This window comes from Rhododendron vialii, chromosome 6a, assembly GCF_030253575.1.
Source record: "Rhododendron vialii isolate Sample 1 chromosome 6a, ASM3025357v1".
NCBI classification, from domain to species: Eukaryota; Viridiplantae; Streptophyta; class Magnoliopsida; order Ericales; family Ericaceae; genus Rhododendron; species Rhododendron vialii.
In genome coordinates this window covers 43,292,400-43,315,813 of record NC_080562.1, presented here as the reverse complement: position 1 = coordinate 43,315,813, position 23,414 = coordinate 43,292,400, and the positions used below count along the sequence as shown (strand labels likewise).

Genomic DNA, 23,414 nt, shown 5'->3' with positions numbered 1-23,414 from the left:
AGAAAAGCCCACTAAATGATTTTGTTCTTTCCTCGAGGTGGCTTAAAACAACTATGTGGGCCTTCTTAAGTGAAGCCCAATATCACCCAGAAAGAAGGACCAAAGCCCAGTAAATGATCCGTTCCCTTTCGACCAGTCGATCTTCTCCTGTGTTTCGCTCTCTCGTAGATTTTCTTGCAAAACAAACACGCAGTCACTCATGACGGGCAACATGGATTCAGATAAAGAAGAATTCTTGAGGGAATTCGGTGACGATTACGGGTATCCGAATGCTCCAAAGAGCATCGACGAAATCCGAGCTACCGAATTCAGGAGATTGGATCATGATGGTCAGCTACTCTTCCTTTTCACTAACCTTTGTCGAGCAAATTTGCTCAAGAAAGTAAAAGAACCTAAATTCGTTATTTTATTGTCCAAATTATAAGCATCATACGCTGTGATTGCGGGTAGACTTGCTATTTTGCCATCACCGGGTAGACTTGCTCTAAGTTGTCAAAGCAAACAGGTAGCAGAAAAACAAAGATAAACTTAGGACAGAAAACTTTTGCAATGTAGCTCGAACAAGTTTCTGAGTAAGTAAAAATAGGATAGCATTTTCCTTTACTCATTTGCTTTTTTTCCGTTCAAGAAAGTATAAGAAACTAGTTTTGTTATATTTTGTCCAAATTATGAGTCATCACATAGCACAGGAGTGAAAAAGTAGGAAAATTTTCGTTCTTCATTATGGTTCGTTTTGATCTCAAAGCAAATAGGTAGCTGAAAAAAAAAAAACTCATGGCGACAACGTGAAAAACGCTGAAATTGTGTATATAACACATCAAGGGGGACAGTTAGAACTTTTGGAATATAGCTCATACTGGTTTTTGAGTAACTAAAAAGAGAATAGCATGTTCCTTTTCTCATTTGAAGTTCTAATTCAGATTGGGATTGCCAGGTCTTGTGTACTTGGATCATGCTGGGACAACTTTGTATTCTGAGACACAAATGGAAGCAATCTTCAAAGGTCTCACCACGAGTGTCTTTGGGAATCCCCGTATCCTTCGCATCATTCTGTGGTTAACCTTTGTGGTACAATCGGTGCTAATGAGAAGTGAACCATGTGGCATTTGCTTGTATTTGAACCTTGTGAGATTTGCTACATTTTTTTACTTAATACGTTTGGCAAATCCAAATACTGCTCACTACATCGGCTTTGTGCGAATTAGTCACCCATTTATTTTAAGTGGTTGTTGAATCATTGAGCTCAAAACTAATGGTACTATTTGACAGTGCGTGGGGAGAACCTAACACAAACAAAGGAGAACCAAAGTACTGTAAAATTAATATTGTCTTGCCCAAAGCCTCCTAAGTCCAACTTTGATACCAGGTCAAAGAATCTAACTGGAAAGGTATTGAAAGTGAGCAGAGAGGCCCACAAGGTTATATATTTGTTAAGGAGGGTGGCAGGGTGCTAATATGCCCAACGAGGAAGTCTATAACAATGGCAATCCGTTCTTGATGCCTGATTTCCTGTGCTTAATAAAATTTTTCTTACAGAAAGGAACATTGGTTGCAGTTATTTACTCTTACAAATTAGGCACCTTTTAGTCGGATATTCATTTGTTGGAAATTATGAGTCCTGACTCCGAACTGACTCAATGAAAGGGGTTTCCTTAATGCTAGAGAAATTTAGATAGCCAAAGTGATTCCAGCTTGGCCACTGCAGAAATTATAAGGGAAACTCGGCAACAGGTATGAATATCATTAGTTTCTCTGTACTGTCAAGTAAATTTTAACACCATCATATAACTGTCTACTGTATGTGTATTTGTGAACGTTTGGACCACATTTTCTAGTGATGGTGCTGGAAGAATCGAAGATAAAAGATAGTGTGTTAATTATTACAGTATACTCACTGGTGTCTAGTTGTATAAAGATCATTGTTTTATGTTTTGTGTCTAGCTTATATGAGCAATTTATATTGGCTTCCGATTTGTCTCGCGGCACAGGTCCTTGATTTCTGTAATGCATCTGCAAGAGATTACAAATGCATATTCACTTCTGGGGCAACTGCTGCCCTAAAACTTGTTGGAGAGGCCTTTCCTTGGAGCAGTCAAAGTACATTCATGTACACAATGGAAAATCATAACAGTGTCCTTGGGATCCGTGAGTATCCTTTTGGCCGTGAAACTGTGCTTGTTGGCCCCAAGTAGCGAAGACAGTGAACAACATAGGTGTACTTTCATGTTACTTTGTTATACATACTGTCCCTACTTGTGATTTATTCAATTTGGTACAATATAAAGAAGGCAACCCAGCATAGTCAGCTCTTAGCTAGAGTGGGGTCTACATATATATAAACATAATGACATGCTTTCCAAATTCCCACAAACATCAACGATATCATGAGAGAGAGAGAGAGAGAGAGAGAGAGAGAGAGAGAGAGATGCATCATCTTCGGAAGATTAGGTGATTGAGAATTTTGGCCGCTGAGTCGTCTTCTCTTCGAATCATCAGGCATCTTCCAGGTCTGATGGTCGAGTTGGAGGCAGCAGAGAGTCGGGTTGCGAAATACACTGCCGTTTCATAGTAATGTCTATATGGTCCATAACAGACCATTGACTTGTTACTTTTTTTTCCCACTGAAGCAAAAGCTGAAGTTTTTCTGAAATTTTGTCCTTAATAATGCATTAAATGTGTTGACATGGGAATGGGCTCTTGAAATATGTGCCAGCGTGGTGGATATATTAAGTTCACATAGTTGTGATAGCATCAAAACGAGTGCAATTTTGTTCACCCTCCTTAAAAGAGGATGAACATTACCCTCCCTCTTATTGGTTGAAATGGTATAGGTCCCACTCGTGCAATACACTTTTTGGTAAGTATGGCATCACTTTGTAGTGGGATCCACACCATTAATGTTCACCCTCTTAAGTGGAGGGTGAACAAAACTCAACTCCATCAAAACGATTGCAATTTTGTTCACCCTCTTTAAAAGAGGCTGAACATTACCCTCCCTCATATTTGTTGAAATGGTGTAGGTCCCACCTGTGCAATACACTTTTGGCAAGCATGACATCACTCTATTGCAATTTTTTTTCTTTAGTATTTACATGTTTTACAAGTGTGTTACCTGTTGTAATGTTCGAACTCAGGAATATATCAAATTCTATTGAATAGTATAACATCATGCTATTGAATCTTGGACATACATTTGCATCTCTAAATGTAAATGTTTTCTCTTGTGGATGATGTCTGGTTAGATTTCTCTTTAATACAAATTAAAGACCTTGTGGCTGTCAATGTTGACAACATCTCCCCATCACCAATTACCAGAGAACAAGTATTCTATTCTTAAAAGAATAATGTGTGAATATATAATGTTGTTTGGGTTCTTTTGTAATGTTATTTTATGTTAAGGGTAGTTTAGTCATTATAGTTAAGGGCTTTTTCCTTGTGTATATATCTAGGTTCTCTTTCTTGTAAACTACAGTAGTTTTATTTGAAATGTTTCATGGTATCAGAGCCCATTCCGGGCGAATAGCACCTCTCGATCTCCTCTCCTCTTCTTTGCATCTGCAGCAGAATCAATCATGAAATTGAAATCAAGGCTCCTGTTCTTGACTAAATCTGCAACCTCTCTTTGACCCAGCGCTATCCAGTGCTAGCCCCTCCGACTCGGCAATCCCCGTTGCAACGCAGCCGCGCCCCCCTCCGACTCGACCCTCCTTTGACTCGGCGAACTGTCTCCAACCTCCGGCGACTCTTGTAGGTACAACTATTGCACTGGGTCAGAACATTTTGCGTTTGAAATCAATTGGCTATTCTTGGAATCTTCTTCTTCACACTCGAAACTGACTAGTTTGTCTATTGAGGTATTTTTCGGCTACTTCTAATTGTGGGTAGTTTGCAATATTGAGGTTCTATTTTGGCGTATTCTGGAATCAATCTGGCTGTTATACAAATTACATAGGTCTATTCATCCACTTTGGTATTAGCAACTTGTGTTTTCATTACTGGTTGTGACTTGCAATTTTAGTGCTCATTATGTTAGAAGATAAAGTAATTAATGTTCGATTGAATGGTGGTAATTATTCGTATTGGGCGAGTATGATGAAAAATTTTCTTGTCGGCCAGAAAGTATGGGGTCATATGACAGGCCTTATTGTGAAACCTCCTCCTGTGAATGTGCAAGCTGATGATCCTACGCATGCGGTGAAACATGCAGAGTATGTCAAAAACTTTGGCAAATGGGAAGTTGAAAATTCACGAATGCTTACATGGTTCCATAATTCTTCCTAACCTAGCATCGAAATGAACTTTTCAAGATATGACACTGCCAAGGAAGTTTGGGATTACCTAAAAAGGATGTATCTTGAGTCCAACTTTGCAAAGCAATATGAACTTAAGGGCTCTATTCGACAAGCTACGCAAGGAGATAAATCAATTCAGGAATTCTACAATGAAATGAATCAATATTGGGATCAATTGATGCTAATGGAACCCATAGAATTGCAGTCTCTTGATTTCTATGTAGCATACCGTGAGAAACAGCGTCTTGTACAGTTTCTCATGGCCCTCCGTGATCAATTTGAGCCTCTTCAGGGGGCCATCCTTCATCGTTCTCCCCATCCTACCGTTGATGGTGCCGTTCATGAGCTCATAGTTAAGGAAACTAAGTTCAAGGTTGGGTCTGCTGTAACTCCCTCTCAGTCTGTATTTGTTGCGCCATCGGTTCAGCCTACTTCATATATGGCACCTCTCTTGCCTACACCGTCTTCTCATTTGATTCAGGTTATAGGCAAGCCTAAACCTCGTGTTGCTTTGGATGAGTGCAGCTTTTGTCACCAAAAAGGGCACTGGAAGCATGCATGTCCGGAATTGTTACAGATGACCGGTAGCACTCCTCGTTTGAAGCCCACTTTCTCTAGGCCCACACAGCAGCATTCTCGGCCCATATAGCAGTTTGTTCATCCTCCGGCTGCTTTCTTAGCTCCTGCAACTGATAGTATTCCACAATATCCCTCTTTTGAGCAGTATCAAGAGTATCGTGCATATTTGGCTGCCACCCAAGTAGGTCATTCTCAAGCTTTTGCTATGACCACTACTCCGTCAGGTTTACATGGTTCCTATACCACAGGCATCCTACCTACCACATGGATTTTTTATTCTGGTTGCTCCCACCATATGACTCCTGCGTTGTCATTATTAAGCCATTGTGTCTCCCATGCTTCTCCCATTAGTTTTTCCACTGCAAATGGCTCTACTATGCATGTCGTCTCTATACGTTCTACTGTCCCGTCTCCATCTTCCTCCCTGTCTATACCAAATGTGTTCTATGTTCCTCATTTATCTGTTAGTCTTATCTCTATTAGTCAATTGTCTAATTCCGGGCTTTGATGTCTTGTTCTCTTCTTCTGGCTGTGTTGTGCAGGATCAGATGTTGAAGAAGCAGATTGGGACCGGGCGTAGAGTTGGCGATCTATATGTTTTGGAGACTTTGCATGTTCCTATTGAGTCTACTACCACTGTTATGTCATCCTTTTGTTTAAATAAGGAGTCTTCCCCTTTTATCTTTGGCACCCTTGCTTAGGGCATTTATCTAGTGAACGTTTGAAACTTTTACTTAAGTCTGGTTGTTTGGGAAACATTTTTGCAAGCGATATCTCTGAATGCAGTGGTTGTAAGTTTGCCAAAATGTCTGCTTTACCTTTTAATAGAAGTACTTCTATTTCTACTTCTCCGTTTCAGCTTGTTCATACAGATTTGTGGGGTCCTTCCCCAATTGCTACTAAAGGTGGTTCTCAATATTATGTCTCCTTTGATGATGATTATAGTAGGTTTACATGGGTATATTTGCTGACACGCAAGTCAGATTTTTACCAACTATATCGCAATTGTCACTCCATGGTTCAAACTCAGTTTTCAACAAAGATCAAAGTTCTTCGCTCTAGCTTAGAGGGAGAACACTCTCTTGGCGAGTTCACACAATTCTTAGCTTCTCTTGGCACCATTCATCAATCTTCTTGTACTTACACTCCCGCTCAAAACAGGCGTGCTGAACGCAAGCATCGTCACCTTTTAAATACTACACGGTCTCTTCTTCTTTCCTCTTCTGTACCTGCCGCCTTTTGGGGCGAGGTTGTGCTAACTGCAGCTTATCTTCTGAATCAGATTCCTACTCCACTTCTCTCTGGTTCCTCTCCTTATGAACGACTCTTTGGTCAGGTTCCTAACTATTGTCTTCTTCGTGTGTTTGGCTTCACTTGCTTTGTCTTTCTCCCTAAAAAGGACCGCACTAAGCTTAGTGCTCGTAGTGTCTTATGTGTCTTCTTAGGGTATGGAATCCAACAAAAGGGCTACCATTGTTATGATCCCGTGACCCGAAAGTTGCATGTGTCTCGGCATGTTACTTTTCTCGAACGTCTCCCCTTCTTCTCTCTCCCATCCAAACCTGTTAGTGTCGTCAAAGAGGATCTTGTGTATATTGATCCATTCCCCACGGATGTTCCTACAGATGAGTATGTTCATAACCTCGAAGTGTCTGATATTCCCATTGCCCCTCCTGCTTCTTCTAGTACCAACCGCATTCCTCCTCCTCCCAAGCATTATGTCCGTCGCGATTGTACGACTCTTCGTCCTCCCTCTGCTTCAAAAAACTCTGATCCACCAGAACGCCGGTATCTCACTCGTGATCGTCGTCCATCGGTAAAACTTCTTGGCTTGACTAATACTTGTTTTTCCTCTTCTTATCGCAATTTCTTATTTCGCATACATACTCATTTTGAACCTTGTTCTTACAAAGAAGCTTGTAATGATCCTAACTGGGAGACTACCATGAATGACGAGCTCACTGCTCTTGCTAATACTCAGACTTGGGACTTGGTTCCTCTCCCAGCTGGTAAGAATCTCATTGGATGCAAATGGGTTCACAAAGTAAAGACTCATTCTGATGGTTCTTTGGAGCGGTACAAAGCCCGCTTAGTTGCCAAGGGGTTCTCTCATGAATATGGTATTGATTACGAGGAGACTTTTGCTCCTGTTACAAAAATGACATCTATTCGTCTTTTGATTTCTGTGGCTGCTATGCACCAAAGGCCTCTCTTTCAGTTGAATGTTAAAAATGCCTTCCTCAATGGTCATCTATCTGAGGAAGTTTATATGCATCCTCCTCCGGGTCTCCCTCATGTTACCGGCCTTGTTTGTCCCCTCCGTCGTGCTCTGTATGGGCTCAAACAGTCTCCTCATACTTGGTATGCACGTTTTCATGATGTGGTTTTACAGATTGGCTTTCAACCTAGCACTCATGAATCTGCTCCTTTTGTTCGTCGCACTTCTCGTGGTTTGGTTCTCATCTTGCTCTATGTTGACGACATGATCATCACTGGGTCTAACTCTGCTGCTATTGATGAAGTGAAACATCACTTGTTTCACGAATTTGAGATGGAGGACTTGGGACTTCTTCAGTAATTTCTTGGCATTGAGGTTGCCTCCTCTCCAAAAGGTTATCTCTTGACTCAGACTAAGTATGTGACCGACATTCTTCATCATGCTCAACTTACCAATGACAAAAACGTTGATACTCCCATTGAGTTACATGCAAAGTTCTCTGATTCTGATGGTTCCTCTTGCTGATCCTACCAAGTATCGTGAGCTTGTTGGTTGTCTTGTTTATCTCACCGTCACTCGGCCGGATATTGCCTATGTTGTGCATGTTGTTAGTCAGTTTGTTTGTGCCCCTCGGTCTACTCATTGGGCTGCCTTGCTTCGTATCCTTCGTTATGTTCGTGGCACCATGTTTCAGTGTTTATTTCTCTCTTCCTTTTCTTCCGATTTGACTCTCCGGGCCTATGCCGATGTTGATTGGGCAGGTGATATCTCTGATCAAAAGTCCACCTCCGGCTTTTGTGTTTTCTTGGGTGATTCTCTTATTTCCTGGAAAAGCAAGAAGCAATCCGTTATTGCTCGTTCCTCTGCAAAAGCTGAGTATCGTGCCATGGCCCATGCTACCTCTGAAGTTGTTTGGCTCCGCTGGCTTTTATCGGATATGGGTGTCACTATCTCCTATACCTCTCTTTTGTGACAATAAAAGTGCCATTTAGATTGCCCATAATTCAGTTTTTCATGAGCGCACGAAGCATATTGAAATTGATTGTCACTTTGTTCACCATCATCTCCAATCTAGCGCAATTGCTCTACCGTTTGTCTCCTCCTCTCTTCAGTTAGCCGATTTCTTCACTAAGACTTACACCACCTCTCGGTTTCGCTTCCTCCTTGGCAAACTCTCGATGCTCTTCGGGCTCACATCATGAGTTTGAGGGGGGGTGTGAATATATAATGTTGTTTGGGTTCTTTTTTAATGTTATTTTATGTTAAGGGTAGTTTAGTCATTATAGTTAAGGGCTTTTTCCTTGTGTATATATTTGGGTTCTCTTTCTTGTAAACTACAGCAGTTTTATTTGAAATGTTTCATAATGCTGTTGCGGACTTGTTTGCCTTAAATTTTTTAAGATATGCCCTCAGTAAAGGAGCTACATCCTTTGCAATAGATATTGAAGAAGCTGCTCATGAAGGTGGAGGATGTAAAAGCCCTGTATCTTCCATCAAGGTTTTACAGCGCCCTACACTGAGGAGAAATGAAGCGACACTCCTGGAAGAAGAGCCTTCAGGTGCCTCTTTAGTTAAACCTGAAACACTAAGCCATCTTTGCAAAAGATCAAGAGAATTTTTTTATCTATTGGCTTTTTTTTTCCCCTTCCTTTATTTTCTTCTCTTTCCCCAATTTTCCTTGTCAGCTTCTTGTTATTGAACTATAGGCTTACAGCAATTCGTGGTCAACATCCAATAACAATAGGGTTGTATTATACAATTGGAATATTCTTATTATCAATCCTTGATGGTTAAAAAACGTGGTATGCTCTTTCTTACATGGTGTTCGATATCATTGGGTATGATCAGAGAAGTTCAGGATTTCTGTATCTGGTTAGTTGAAAGATTCCTGAGGTCCATCAAGAGAGGTTGATTGTCTTTCTCCATATTGAGTCAAGATTTGGAGTTTTGGTCCATACATGTTTCACTACTTTCATGTTAGGGTTTCTCTAACATGTTCGAGGAAATAAAAAGTCGATTGCTCCTGCTGCGGTGATAGCTAAATTATGTAACATTTGGACGGGGTTCCTTGTCCTTTTCGTACTTTATTTAAGTGTTTACTTTGTTTGTTGCAGGGAATGCATACAACTTATTTGCTTTCCCCTCAGAGTGCAACTTCTCAGGTTCGAGATTTAGCCTCCACTTGGTGAATACTGTCAAGGATGATACTGCGAGAGTTTTGGAAGGATCTCCATATTGCAAGTATTTACCTAACTTGTTATTTCACTTAATAATTCATTTCTCCGCAAGACTCTAACCGTTGACATGTTTAAGACTCCATATATTGTCATTAGAATTATGTATCATGGAATGTCTTTTGTTAAAAAGGTTGCATTTCCAGCATCAGAATTCTCTGGACATTTTTTCAACGAATACTGACTCTGCTTTCATAAGAATAAAGATCATGAATTTTCTAAGGCGCTGTTAGTTTGCACGGATACTACCAGCCATGGATTGAACTCTTTGAATCACAATTTCGAACTGCTGAGGCCAATATTGCTTGGACAATAAAACTAACTCATTTAACTTAGCTCTATATGGGAGTATGGCCTCTATATATTGAGCAGAAATATGTGTGGACATATTATATCCATGGAAAAAAGTTTATTCCTTGAGAAATATTTAAGAGAGAGAGAATACTATATTCAGAAGCATTCTTTCGTTTTCGTAGTGTAGATGATGTCTCTATTGAATCTTGTAGAACAGATGTTTAACCTGATGGGTAAATGTAGGGGTCGCTGGATGGTTTTGATTGATGCTGCCAAAGGATGTGCCACGAAACCACCAGACTTATCAAAATATCAGGCAGATTTTGTTATCATTTCATTCTACAAGGTACCTGTGTACGACTCTGCAGTGGTCTGGAGCAGAAACTACTAGCTATGTATATCGGTGTGTGATTCTTATATATTTTACGTTTGTGTAGATATTTGGTTATCCAACTGGTCTTGGAGCTCTCGTTGTTAGAACTGGTAAGCTGCTGATTTGAAAGTTTTATATCCAGTTCCAGATTTATTTACCTCGGTCGTATCAAGTTTATGATTCTTGATTGATGTTCTCTTTCCTTCTCTGTTGGGTTCATTTTTTATTTCTTCTTACTTAAATTAGTAAAATTATTTTTAAACAAGTCAGTGGTGTCTTTTTATTCTACCCTGGTCTCTTGGAATCTTTATTTTTTGGAAATAGCAGTGATAACGAGGTCAATGGATTGCTTCCTGTTATGTATCCTAGAGAGTGTCTCCCTGTCCAATGCATCTATTTGAACAAGGGCATGCACTCTCCATTCATCGGGGTGATTTTCTTGTTGCTCATTTTTTCAGTGAAATCTATGATGATCTGACGCATCATGCACCTTTCTTCCCCCCTCACACGTTGATTTGGATAGAATATGTACCCTTTACACTGAAGTGTTTATTTGGTTTTCTGAATGCAATTCTACAGAAGCCGCCAAATTGCTGAAGAAGTCATACTTTAGTGGAGGTTTGTGCTGAGTTCTGTTCGCTCTCCTCTGCAATAATGTCCGTATTTCTCAGTTTATATTGCTTACCGATCGAAAGGTTTCTAGGCACTGTAGCTGCATCAATTGCGGACATTGACTTTGTTAAGAGAAGAGAAGGCATTGAAGAGTTTTTTGAGGATGGCACTATATCATTTTTGAGCATAGCATCGCTACACCAAGGGTTTAAAATCCTCAATACCTTGAGCATGTCTGCTATATCCCGGTATGCCATCGTTTTTGCATATTCAATTTGTTATGACATAGCTAGAGATCCCTTCTCTATATGATCTTGTAAAGTGCCTACTTTGGAACACACATAGGTTGAGTCATCTATGTGGATGGATGGGGACATGCTTTTTTCTGGGTCAATTTTTTTTAGTCTTTATTCTTTAACATGTTCAAGTCACATCTTCTCCTAATTGTTGTGCACCTATACTAGTCATCTTTGTTTAACATGCTAAGAGGTTTTTTTGGATGTTTTCTGGTTCAAGTGGTCATATCCCCGCATTATACCCTTCGAGAATATGAAGTTGGATGTGTTTCCTCACATAGATACACATATGATAGATGTGAACCACAATGTTGCAGTTGTATGATTGTGGGCAGTAGGTGTGGGGATCTCCAGAGGTGCGGAAGGTGAGAGCATAGGACAATCGTCGAGAAAAAGGGATGGCAGTAGAAATGAGGGCACCTAGTTGGAGGTAGGGGAGAATCAAGATAGCCTCAACCATGGAAAGGGAGAAGAAGTTCTCGACGGATGGAGAACTAGAGAAAAAGAACATGTCGTATGCCTCGACTTCTCCTTAATCCTTGTACATAGGGGTTGGAGGAGGAGCGGGATCCAGCTCTTTTGGGGACACGTTGCCTCTCGTTGTTGGTTTGTGGTGGTAAGGCCTTATCCCCACCCCCCCACCCCCCCCCCCCCCCCCCCCCCCCCCACAATCGGTCAAATGGAGCTACCTCGTGACCTTGACAAATCCCTTGCTAGCCAAGCCACATGTGTCTCCTTTGGAAGTGCCTAGGTCCTTGCTCCCAGCCTAGATACCATAGTGATTTTGGACTCGACAAGGAGGCTCTGGGTGAGGACCCCTTTAATATAATATCTTAGCAACAGTTAGTTGGTTTAGCTGAGGTGCCCCAAGCAGAGATGGGTGAGTGGCGACATTCTAGAGGTAGGAGCACTGCAAAAAAGGAGTTGTCATGTAGAGCCAAGGTGGCTTCCTTGTTACGAGTATGCCATGGAGTGAAAGAACCTCGTACGCAACATCATACCATAGGTGGCTTCCTTGTTCATTGCTTGGCTTAGTTCTTCATAGTTTGTCTCATCGTGCAAACCCCATAAATGGACTATAAATGGCCATGTCCATGTTGATTTGAGATGCTTCTTTGGCACCAATCTTCTTATTGCTCCTCATTTGTGGGAATGACTATCAACAAATGAAGTATTAGTTTGGTTACTTCTTGCTCTTAATTGAGCACATAGTCTTGTGGGTTTTTGCTCCTAATGCAGTACAAATCTTAGCATAGTGCCCTTTCCTGCATAAGGAGATGGCTATGGACTCTGGAGGCAAATGATTGTAGAGGCGAAAGAAAATAATTAGATTGTTTGTTGTGTCGAATTTTTTTCCCCCAATTTCATAAGTCTCTTTGATATAAACAAAAAAAAAAAAGAGTTTGTAGATCTCTGTATTCCTCTCCCTTCTTTTCTTTGCCTATGGAAACCTGCTTTATTATGTTTTATGTTTCATGTTGACTATGCATTCTGTCTTGAAGCAATCTTCTGTTCTAACACAAGCATATGTTGTTCAATATCAAGCCACACTTCATCACTTGCCACATATGCAAGGAAGATACTTTCAACGTTGAGGCATGGAAATGGTGGTTATGTCTGCACATTATATGGAAGGCATGAGTCAGAGGTTAGTATTGTAAATAAGTAAAAAGAAGAACGTCTGCCCACATTGTACTAATCTACTTTTCTAGTGTGCTCGAACACTTCAACCTTATTTAATTTTTCTGTAAATTATGGTTTATTGCATCAAATATCCTTTAACAAATGTTTATGTATTCTCCCAGCCTTTTGTATTTTCGTCATCGAAGGGGTACAACAATTTCGTTGCATTTTTTGTACTAGAAAAATCTTGTTTAAGTATGGGGTCTCACATTCTCCTATTGGAACGTTAGAACAATACTTTCATTGTACTATTATAGCAAACATTTCTCGTCTAATCTTTGAAGTTCCTCTGCAAGGAGAACACAACACCATTAAAATTGATGTACATAATTGGACATAGTGAGAAACTACACTTCTCTAAAGTTAAAAAACCATATACATTCGTAATTTCTTAGTTTAGAATTGCAAAAAGTAGAAGGTAAGTGTCAGGGTTTGCTTTCAAATATGGGAGCTAGTTGAAAGTGCACTTAGAGAGTGCGTTTATGCCCTGATTAATAAGATATTGGGGCTGAAAAGTGCAAAAATACTTTGGTTGTAAACTGTGAGATGTGAACACTATGAGTTCTTCTTGAAAGAAAGGAAAGTTATACAGACGTGCTTAACCCTCGTCCAATGCCTGCATAAATTCGTTGGATTCTTTGTCAATATCTAATAAGCTCAACCCATCATGCAACCTGGGCTGCTGGGTTGTTCTGTATGGGCAATAAGCTACTATATTCTCCAATCCTTACAAGGCCTTCTATTTCCAATCACAAAGTAGTAAACCTTTACTTAGTAGTATATTAAGCAAGTTTTGAGCGAGTGTACGTGCTTCGAAAACTTGCTTGGACGACTCCCTCATGTTTGATGCAACGTCTGTAAAGATGGTTTCATTTGAGAATTTTGTTAAACCAGAAGAAGTAGGTGAAAACCGTGAAATCCCAGTTGAATTGCTCCTGGGAGATCGAGGATGCTGTTAACATGACCCTACAGTATCTAACTTAAGTTTGCTTGCAATACCATTTGTTTTTAAGCCATCGCAGATATCGAAAGTATCAGTTACTCTTCCTGATGTTCTTGTAAGATTCTTATGAAGTAATGACTGCAGTATGCCCAGTTTTAGCTAGTTGTTCAACTGGGATGTTGAATTAGTGTTCATTGCTGAGGCTTCGAAAATTCTCTGCTAATTTTTTACTATCCTGTTTTAGGTACTATATGATGAACTGGGTCCAGTTGTTTCATTTAACTTGAAAAGACCAGATGGCTCTTGGTTTGGTTACCGTGAGGTGGAAAAGCTGGCTTCTTTATCTGGAATTCAGCTACGGGTAAGATTTGAGAAAGGCTAGTCAGCCTTGTATATCTCTATGTTAGTGGAATTTTTTCTTTGTCACCAAATATAGTGCCCAAATTCAGTACCAGCTGCTGCTAAATTTTCTTAGTTGCCGTTTTTACCATTTTGTTCTTGACAGGTTCTCTAGTCATTTATCATTGTTTAGACTATGCAAAATTTAAGTGAATGTGGAATGTTTTAATTCTCCACTGTTTTATGTCATTTTGTTTAATTTGCATAATGATACCTACTTTAATGGTATTCAACAAGCCCATCTCTTTTACTGCCGCACCCTCCTCGCTTGAAGGGAGAATGAGACTGTGAGAGTGTTGTAGAATATGAGTGACAATTTCAGAAATTGATTAATTCCTCATATTTGGTCAGTGGTATATATGTATAGCTCTTGCTGAGTACCTACAACTGCAAATAGATGACTTATGTTTGTTTGTAGAGAATTGCACCTAAAGTTTATGCTGTTAGTAAGATGAGAGAAATAGATTAAGATGGTTTGGACATGTTTATCATAGATCGATCGATGCGGTAGTTAGGAGGAGTGATATGGTTACAAACTAACAGTAGATCGTAGCACTAAGAGAAAGGGTCGACAAAATTGACTACAGAGGCCCTAGTTTGAAAGGATCTAAGTTTTTGGATATCACAGAACATGATGCGGCCAATAGAGAACAATGGAGAAAACATGATGCCCTTGATTGGGACTTGAGGCTCGGTTTGGTTTGGTTTGGTTTGGTTTCCGAATAGTCCGTCAAATGTTCTCAAGATCTCGCCCCATCCATCAGGTGAATCCACACGTGAAGAGATAAACTAATAATCTTTCAGTGTTATGTTCACTTTTTTAAGCGGAGAGGATGGGCATAATTTTTTTTGTATTTTCTCGTGTTAATTATTTTTTATTATTCATGTTTGAAAGGTAATGTATTCGTTCTTTCACTTCAAGAACTTGGTATTCATTATCTCAAGAGAAGAAAAATGAATTCAAGTTATCCACGATTATGGTCGCTAATGCTGGCTTTTTTTATTCCTTTTCTGGTATTTGTGTAGACAGGATGCTTTTGCAATCCTGGAGCTTGTGCAAAATATCTTGGCTTGTCTCATTCGGATCTTCTTTCCAACATTAAGGTACTACTTATCTGTTTTTCTTATTTCTGCCTCTTTCCGTTTGTTTGATTATTCTTCACAAAGCATTGTATAGATTATGTCTATGTGTCCTTAACCGATATCCTTATTTTTTTGAACTCAGGCAGGGCATGTTTGTTGGGATGATCATGATATAGTGAATGGGAAACCTACTGGAGCTGTTAGAGTGTCGTTTGGTTATATGTCAACATTTGAAGATGCCAAGGTAAAAGGTTTTACATGTATCAGTACAATTCCCATTGTTAGAAAAGGCAAAAACTGATATCACCTCAGTTCCCTTTCTTCAATCATTCAAGTAATTGCTAGTTCACTGGTTCTTGTTTTAGTCGCACGCATCAAAGCAACAATCTGTTTTTACCAAACCAAACCAATTTAAGCCTTGTTCCCATCCAACTGAGGTTGGCTGCTTTAAATCTTTTTGGCATTCGGCATTCGGCATTCCATTCTGTCAATGATTCCATGTTCAGTTAGATTTAACAAATTCACATTTTTTATACCAAGCTTCCTATGTCAATTTAGGTCTTCCTCCCTCAAGATTATCAGTAACAGTGATGTTATCAATTTTCTTTTACTATTTCATATTGTGGTCTTCGTCGTACATATCACTAAATTCATCAAACCACCTCAGTCTTTTTGTAAGCAGGACTTGTGCTATTAGTCTGTGATTGATTATTTTCCGTGATATATATGCACATTAAGTCTTATCAGACTTCACTTTTTTTCCAATATAAGGGAAAAGTTAATATTTTCTTCTCCTTTTCTCCATTTGGATGCATAACATTTTGTTAAAGCATCCAACTCCAAACCAATTGGCGAAGAGTGGAGAGGCCGCCCAGGCTCATATACTAGTTTTGGAGGAGATAATTAACCAATGTGGGACAAACTCCAACACATTTTGAAAAAAAGAATGCTTCGATAGGGGAAATTAACTTTGATGGTATCTGGTGTATCTTCATCGTAATTCTTCTCACCTAAAGTTCTTTTCTCTCTGTGGATGCAGAAATTGGTAAACTTCATAGTGAGTTCCTTTGCATCATGGCCAACTCAGGCCGAATGCGTATATCTATCAAGAGCAAGGTCCATTTGCTTTCCAGATGAAGGTGATTTTCCATCGCTTTACTCTACTGCTAGCAGAACGCAACTTATTCTCTATCCTCTTAAGATTTTACCTGTTTCCCGGTTACTAGAAGGTAAAATAGCTAGTCTTTTCAATTGCTAAGGTAGCTTCATTTATCACAACGGTTTGGTCCACTTTTGTATGGAGCAGAGTAGATTTTAACAATATATGCAAATTACTAATCCCAATGCTGATTTCTGTTTCCCATAGAGTAATATAGCTATCTGATTGTTCAAACATGATTGCTGAATTTTACATGGGCTATATGTCCTCATCTTCAACTTAGATGCTTCTTCCGTCTTCACGAAATCATATGAATATCTTTACATGTTACTATTTTGCTTGTATTGTGAACCCCTTTTCCAGGCACCTGAAGCTGTTATTTCCTGTGTTATTTTTGTTATCCATACCCCTTCTTGGACCTGTCTTTGTTATTGTTTCATTGGGCTATACATGTGTATGATCTCCTACTAACTGTTCGGAGAAGTATTCCATTGACTAAAATAGTGCAGGATAGGCATCAACTGTCTGTGATGATAATTACAAGCCAGTAATACTACTTGATTATGGTTTCATCTTTGCTATTTGTAACTTGCAGGCCTTAAACGATCAACTGCAAAATATTTTCTTCGGTCTGTGACTGTCTACCCAATAAAATCGTGTGCTGGTTTCAGAGTAGACAGCTGGCCTCTAAGCAGCACAGGTAGCTATTTACTGGTAGCACTATTTTGTGAGCTTTTAGGGGAATTCATGTTGTTTCTCAGAATTTTTGCATGAAAATTAAAAACAAAGGTTAAAACACATGGTAATTTGTAGCATGATGTGATGGTACGACAGAAGAGAACCATTTTGTAGGGCAATATCATGTAATTCTGTGCAATTATCTTATCTGCCATCCCTAATGGTTGAGGCAGTTGCGTTCTTCCACTAGCTACGACAGCATTTCTATTTAGTCTAAACCCCCCTTATTCCTTAGTTGCATATTGTTTGTGTATGAGGGCTTTAACAATGGTTTAATCAGCCAGTAGCAGGAGTTGTGAAAATTTACAAAAAGAAGTACAATTACTGTATCTTTGTAAAAGAGAAGCACCATAGTGAAGGAACAACGACACCTACCTACCTCAGATTGGCCAAAACCCTACGTAAAACAGCTTAACTGAATGAGGTTTGAAGGAAGGCAGCATTGCACTGGAGAAATCTATTGAAGGAAGTGAGGTGAAGCCAAAAGCCCGGTTCATATGGTGCCCGGAGATTGGCAAACATACCCCCAAAAAATGGTGTCGTGAAAGCACAAATAAAAAATTAAGTAGATGTGTATAAACTTGTGACTAACTTGTTATTGTGTTGTCTCTTGAGCAGGCTTGCTTCATGATCGGGAATGGCTTCTCAAAAGCCTGAGTGGTGAGATCCTTACACAAAAGAAGGTGCAATATCTGTACATACACGTGCTGTTACATTTCTTGATACATCTCTCCATGCATGGACTTCTAGTCATTGCACAAGTAGACAGGACCGACAGGTGGAGTGCAAAAATTTCATTATCTGATAACCCAGGACAGGATTATCTAAATATTACGCCAAAAGGTGTACAATTGTCCCAACGGGTAGAATTATTTGACCTTTGAAGGATTATTGTTCACAGAGCATTCCTCAATACATATGCATATGTCTGAACGGAAATCTCTGAACGGAAATCCACTATGTTTCTCAAATTATATGCATCTTAAGCCGAGTTTTCCTCTGAGAGATTATCATGTTGTGAACATGTTATTTGCATCGTAGCAGCACAAGGTAAGATTCTTATTGTTGGCAATCTGAGGAGACAGATTCGCATGAATTGGTGTTGTGGATCTTTTTTATACATGGGGAGGTGCTAAAGTGGGATGAGGAGGATAAAGATGTGCAATTTGGTGCAGTCTTATTAAGGGTCATTTGGTGGTAGTGGAATGAAAGGACCTTTGAAGTGGTGAAAGGGTGGTTGTTTAGATTAAGGATTGAACTTGCGTTGTTTTAGGATGGGTATAACTGTCCTCCAACCACTTATGGACTTCATTGATCCATCGATTAATTTTGATGCATAGTTGAGTTATACTCTTCTTTATGCTTGAGATTTTTACCTCTAGTACAGAAAAGTGAAACTTAATTCCCATTAAGGAGAGATGAAATACTTAATTACCACTAGGTTCACTTTTACAAAAATACATCTACCATTAATGGAAGTGTCACCCTAGAGTTTTAGGGTACCCTAGGGTTTTAGGGTTTAGGATACCCTAGGGTTTAGGTTTAGGCGCTTTCATAGAGCCCTAGTGTTTAGGTTTAGGCACTTTCATAGGGGTTTTAGGGTGCACTTTCCTATTATAGGGTTTTAGCGGTTTAGGCACTTTCATAGGGTTCCCTAGGGGTTTAGGCATCTTTATTGGGTACCCTAAGGTTTAGGCACTTTCATAGGGGACGCTAGGGTTTAGGCACTTTTAGGGTTTAGGGTTTTAGACACTTTCATAGGGTTTCAGTGTTTCACTAATTAGAGGAGACCTGGTGGGAATTACTTTCCATTTTCTAGACACACTCTTATTCCATATGTTTATGAAGTCTTTCCTTTTAAAAATGAGAGATCAAATCAGAGTTAACAGAATTAGCTGATCATGCACCTAGTCGCAATCTTTTAAATGACCTTTGAATGTTTTGTCGAATATCTGAATCTTCAAGTTTGTCAGTATCACGTCTCAGTCATGGATACATGAAAGCCGATAGACGTATCTATACTTCTTAGGTGATGATTGATTTGAGAATGGAATTTACTGCATACGTATTGACTAATGAATCTCATTAGGCTTGTCATTTATCATCAGATTTTCTTGTACTTAAATGATTTTTGATCTTCCATATCAGTGATATTACGAGGCGCTCTTAATCTTATTTTTGACACTTTTTTCTTGGGTTTTGTAGGTTCCGGAAATGTGCCTTATTAGTACATATATTGACCTCAATTTGGGGATACTGTTTGTTGAGTCACCTCATTGTAAGATGAAACTGCAGATTCGACTTAGAACAGATTTTTCTACTGCTGGGGGAGATGAATTAGATCTATATTCCCAGAGGTCTGACCTTAAAAGCTTGTCATACTTTATCTCTTAATATTGTTTGTTGCATTTCAGATCTATTGCCTTGTCAATTATGTTGGTAAGAAGATAGAAAATATGGAGATTCACGGAAATGGACTAGGATTGATTGTTTATTTTAGTCTATCTTGAAATAGGACTCTTTCACCTCCTTTTTACTACTTCTATAAAGATACTTATTTTCTGAAAAGGAATTGCAGTTCAGTTGTAAATTGTCTATGCAATGTTTTTCGCAGTATTACATTTCATATACCGACAGTGAATTCAATATTGTGAATCATTTCGCTGGTTTTACCTATGTTCATCGTGTCATACATAGGGCATAGTCATTATATCAACAAGTCAAGTTGCATAATAATCAGTTTTTTTTTTTTTTTGGTGGACAGATATGAAGTGCGAGGTTATGATAATGAAGTTAGCATTTGGTTTAGCAATGCTGTTGGCCGACCTTGCACTTTATTAAGATGTTCAGGCTCAAAGAATTCATTCTGTCCAGAGAGGGGCAACACCAAAGGCATGTGCAGAGATGTGGAGACCAAATTGAATTTTGTCAATGGAGCTCAGTTATTGCTGATCTCTGAGGAAAGTGTATCCGACCTGAACAACAGATTAAGCTCGAGTATGTTGTGATGTACTCCTTTTCTTCTCATAGAGTTTCTAATTTTTTCCTTCTAGCTTAAGAGGTTTCTTGCCATTTTCATAGGAACCATTCATCCACGAATCATTTTATGAAGTTTTCTTTGTTTGGGCTTTGATTTGATACAATGGCTTGTAGACATCAGTGAGGGCACTGATAGATCTATCCATGGAGACGAATGAATTTCATTGCTTTGGAAATAATCTTCTCCTTTTGTGATTGTTTTTTATTTTCTCTAACTGGCATTTCGTAGAACTTATAAGTCAGAATTTTCCAAATATGCATATGGTGATTACAAGTTTAATATTTTTCTCTCTGCTGTTTTCCAACAATAGTCCAGCATTTTAAACAAATTCAGGTAAACAATTTTATGTCAGTAGCAGATGTGCAGGAAGGCCTTGAAGGACCACCAATTCAAGTCAATCCAATGAGATTCCGCCCCAACCTTGTCGTATCTGGTGGAGCACCCTATGCAGAAGATGAATGGAGAAGTCTTAAAATTGGAAATCAAAATTTTGTGGTAAGTCTTATTCTTCTAGAAATATACAAGTCAAGGTAGACAAAGAAAGTACCAAAAGTTACCTACAGTTTGTAATTACGAACAAGTTGCACCATCACTTGTACTCAGAAGTCAGCACACTGATGATTACCGAAAGCTTTGTGACTCATTAAAAACTGCATTTGTTTTTGCCCATTGCATCCATGTTCCATAGCTTGCTCAAGTTGTGTTTGCATTCCGTCTTTGTGGATACATGTGGGAGAGTAAATATTCAAAAGGATAAGTGTTGTGCAATAATGCCTTGGTTGCTCAATTGTCGTTCCTGATTACTCTCTAATCGAACATCTTATATTTTCCTTCTCCTGGCCAATATTGGAGGGGGCAAAAGACTTCAATTTAGAATTTTGGGAAATGGGAATATTCCAATGGTTACCTTTTGTGCTAGCCTAAACTATAAAGGAACTTGGGATATGCACAACCAATAAAAGATAAATCAAATTTCACTGCTGATATATGAACAATTTCTTGTACATGCAGTCATTAGGTGGATGCAACCGCTGCCAGATGATCAATTTAAATCCTCAAGAAGGAGAAGTGAGGAGATCAAGGGAACCCTTGGCTACTCTAGCATCATACAGGAGAGTGCAGGTCAGACAAAATTAGCTTACCCGAATTCCATTTCTTTTGGTTGAATGAAATCGAATATCTATAGTAATCATGTCATTTCCTTGAATTTAGGGGACAATACTTTTTGGCGTTCTTCTGAGATATGATAATAGAGATGACGTAGGGCAAGATATGGATTCATGGCTTGAGGTGGGACAGGAAGTACATCCAAATACAGACTAGCTGTAAGGATCTACTAGGAACTGCATGAAGATTAAGAGAGAAGTAATTACTTCATTCACCTCTTGAATTAATCTATCGCCTATATCTGCGACTACATTACACTGCAGCCTCGCCAAAGAAGGGGATATAAACTATACGCAAATCATCAAATACCATAGTGAAGGTCCGGCATATACTTGTGTTCATAATATATGAATCTGTACCCATAAAAATAATACGTAAATCTCTGTTTGCAATCCACTCTGGGTACATGTAACACCGTCTTTGCGCATTCTATGTAACATGCAAGAGGAGACTTAGATCTTGACTTTTGTCTCCACACTTAATCTTACATTTTGGTTATATAACAACTAAATTTTGGTCCTTTTCGTAATTTGGGGCTTGACGCAAACCTTCTATGTGTGTATCGCTTATTTGACTTCCGGTTTCAGAAACTTGTTGCGTTATTTGTTGGATTAACTTTAGTCATCAAAGGGGCCTATTTGATAGGAGCAATATGGGAAAGGTCAATAATTCTACAATGTCTTCATAGTTGGGAAATAGTGAGAGGATACGGAGTTCTTTCCAAATTGCACTGGTGATGTAATAAAATGGCAGGCTTAGAGCAAAAAAATTTCGAAAGATATTGACCAAAAAGAGATGATTGAAAGCTACAACACTGATAGTGAGGTGAAAACAATTTTCAACCAGTGGGGTCCTCAATCGTTCACTTTAAATGGCAGGCTTAGAGCCTTTTCTGGCGATAAAAACGACATTAGGTTCAAAGAGCCATTTCGAACATGTTTCTTGACCAAGGACTTTGACCTTTTCTTCTCTTCATTATTGGCTTTTGGGGTCCTCTTTGTCATGGTTTATTGACTTGCTGGCTCTCTTGTTATTATGTAGTCTTTGACATGAGAACGCATGAATCAACTATTTGCGCCACCATTTTGTTCGCCGCACCCGGTGGTGGTATTCATGTGATGAGAATTGCAAATCCTGAAGTTGAAATCCTGAAACCGTTCGCGGTTGCAACCGTATCTAGATTGCCAAGAAACTGGATCGCATTTCTCTGTCTCAATTCGGTGTCTCAACTCTTTTTTCTTTTTTTTTTAAATCGTGTGACGTTGCCACTACTTTAACTTATAGTATCACATAGAATCATATGAAGTGCACATCAAGTTTCCCATGCTGTCCGCATAATTTTAGACCGATATATCTCCATAATTTTAGTTCGCTGTTTTTTGTGTCCCACTAATGGCTTTAGATTTTTTGGCAAAACCTATGTGTGCACTCACTTATGTACCTTTAAATTTGAATTTTACTAGTGCAAACTACAAGTTTTCCTTCATTACCTCACCTACTGGCAAAACAGAAAAACAAAAATTGTGGCAATTAATTTAGCAGCAGGGCCTTATGGTGGCAACCATGAGAAATTTTTTTATCGGCAAAAGATGAAATTTTATTAAAAAATGGGAAAAAGGGGAAGGGGATCAAACAAGAAGTTGGATGAAACATCACAAAGGCACAACCTAAACCACCCAAAGGTCTACAAGAGTCCAAGACAAATAAAACAATAAAGCTCAACCCAACACTAAGCCTAAAAAACCCTAACTCGGTCCACCCGAGGACTGGCCCACCCAATCCAGCCCTCAAAACCCTAACCACTTCAATCACCACCCCTGCACACACCACTGGAAAAACCAGCATCGCTGTTACGTCGAGCCGGCTTCTCCCAGATGTAGAAAGTTTATACTATCTTTGGTTCAATTTTATACTTGTCCATCAAATGATTAAAGAAATTGGTAAAGAACTAGACAAGAATAAATGAAAATAAAAAGTTTTAAAATTTTAATTTTTGAGATCCCATATAGAGCAGAGGTGACTGGTCAAATGTTGAGGTGGTTAGTTTTGTTTTTTTTAGTTATTTATTTAGTCAAATAGACAAAAGTATAACAAAATTTGCAAAGGGGTAAAAAAGTGAAAGCCCAATTTCTGTTAGGAGAAGTTACCCAACTCTGACAGGGGAGGTAAGTGCAATTTCAGAAACGTGAGGGGAGGTTTGTATTGTCAGAAATCTCAGGGGAGGTAAGTGAAATTTATCCTATTTTAAGTGGTACTGAATTTGTTAAGCAATGTAAAATGTGGTTATCAAACCTACTGAATCAC

The 23,414-nt window shown here is 39.1% G+C and overlaps 1 protein-coding gene across 7 annotated transcripts; it reads left to right on the top strand.

Annotated features, from left to right (window-relative positions):
- The first annotated feature begins 154 nt into the window (after positions 1 to 154).
- Positions 155 to 21,639, top strand: LOC131329389 (molybdenum cofactor sulfurase). 7 transcript variants are annotated; one of them, XM_058362486.1, is made up of 22 exons: positions 158 to 329; positions 935 to 1,033; positions 1,673 to 1,731; positions 1,989 to 2,149; positions 8,491 to 8,648; positions 9,204 to 9,330; positions 9,861 to 9,963; positions 10,055 to 10,100; positions 10,570 to 10,608; positions 10,703 to 10,850; positions 12,444 to 12,546; positions 13,769 to 13,885; positions 14,950 to 15,027; positions 15,149 to 15,250; positions 16,046 to 16,145; positions 16,761 to 16,865; positions 17,522 to 17,586; positions 19,109 to 19,260; positions 19,668 to 19,900; positions 20,302 to 20,438; positions 20,955 to 21,065; positions 21,156 to 21,639. In XM_058362486.1, exons 1-22 carry the CDS (start codon positions 200 to 202, stop codon positions 21,264 to 21,266), a joined length of 2,484 nt encoding a protein of 827 aa, XP_058218469.1. In that variant the 5' UTR covers positions 158 to 199; the 3' UTR covers positions 21,267 to 21,639. The 7 variants fall into 7 exon arrangements, 6 of the variants coding, with proteins under 6 accessions (XP_058218472.1, XP_058218471.1, XP_058218469.1 ...); XM_058362485.1 differs by having other exon boundaries at positions 159 to 329; positions 10,694 to 10,850; XM_058362487.1 differs by having other exon boundaries at positions 191 to 329; positions 921 to 1,033; positions 10,694 to 10,850.
- Positions 21,640 to 23,414: the final 1,775 nt, after the last annotated feature.

Coding starts and splice junctions, on each gene's coding strand:
- LOC131329389 (XM_058362485.1), top strand. CDS start 200: ATGACGGGCAACATGGATTCAGATAAAGAAGAATTCTTGAGGGAATTC. Junction 2,150..8,490: donor AGTGTCCTTGGGATCCGTGA/GTATCCTTTTGG, acceptor AAATTTTTTAAG/ATATGCCCTCAGTAAAGGAG. Junction 12,547..13,768: donor ATGGAAGGCATGAGTCAGAG/GTTAGTATTGTA, acceptor ATCCTGTTTTAG/GTACTATATGATGAACTGGG.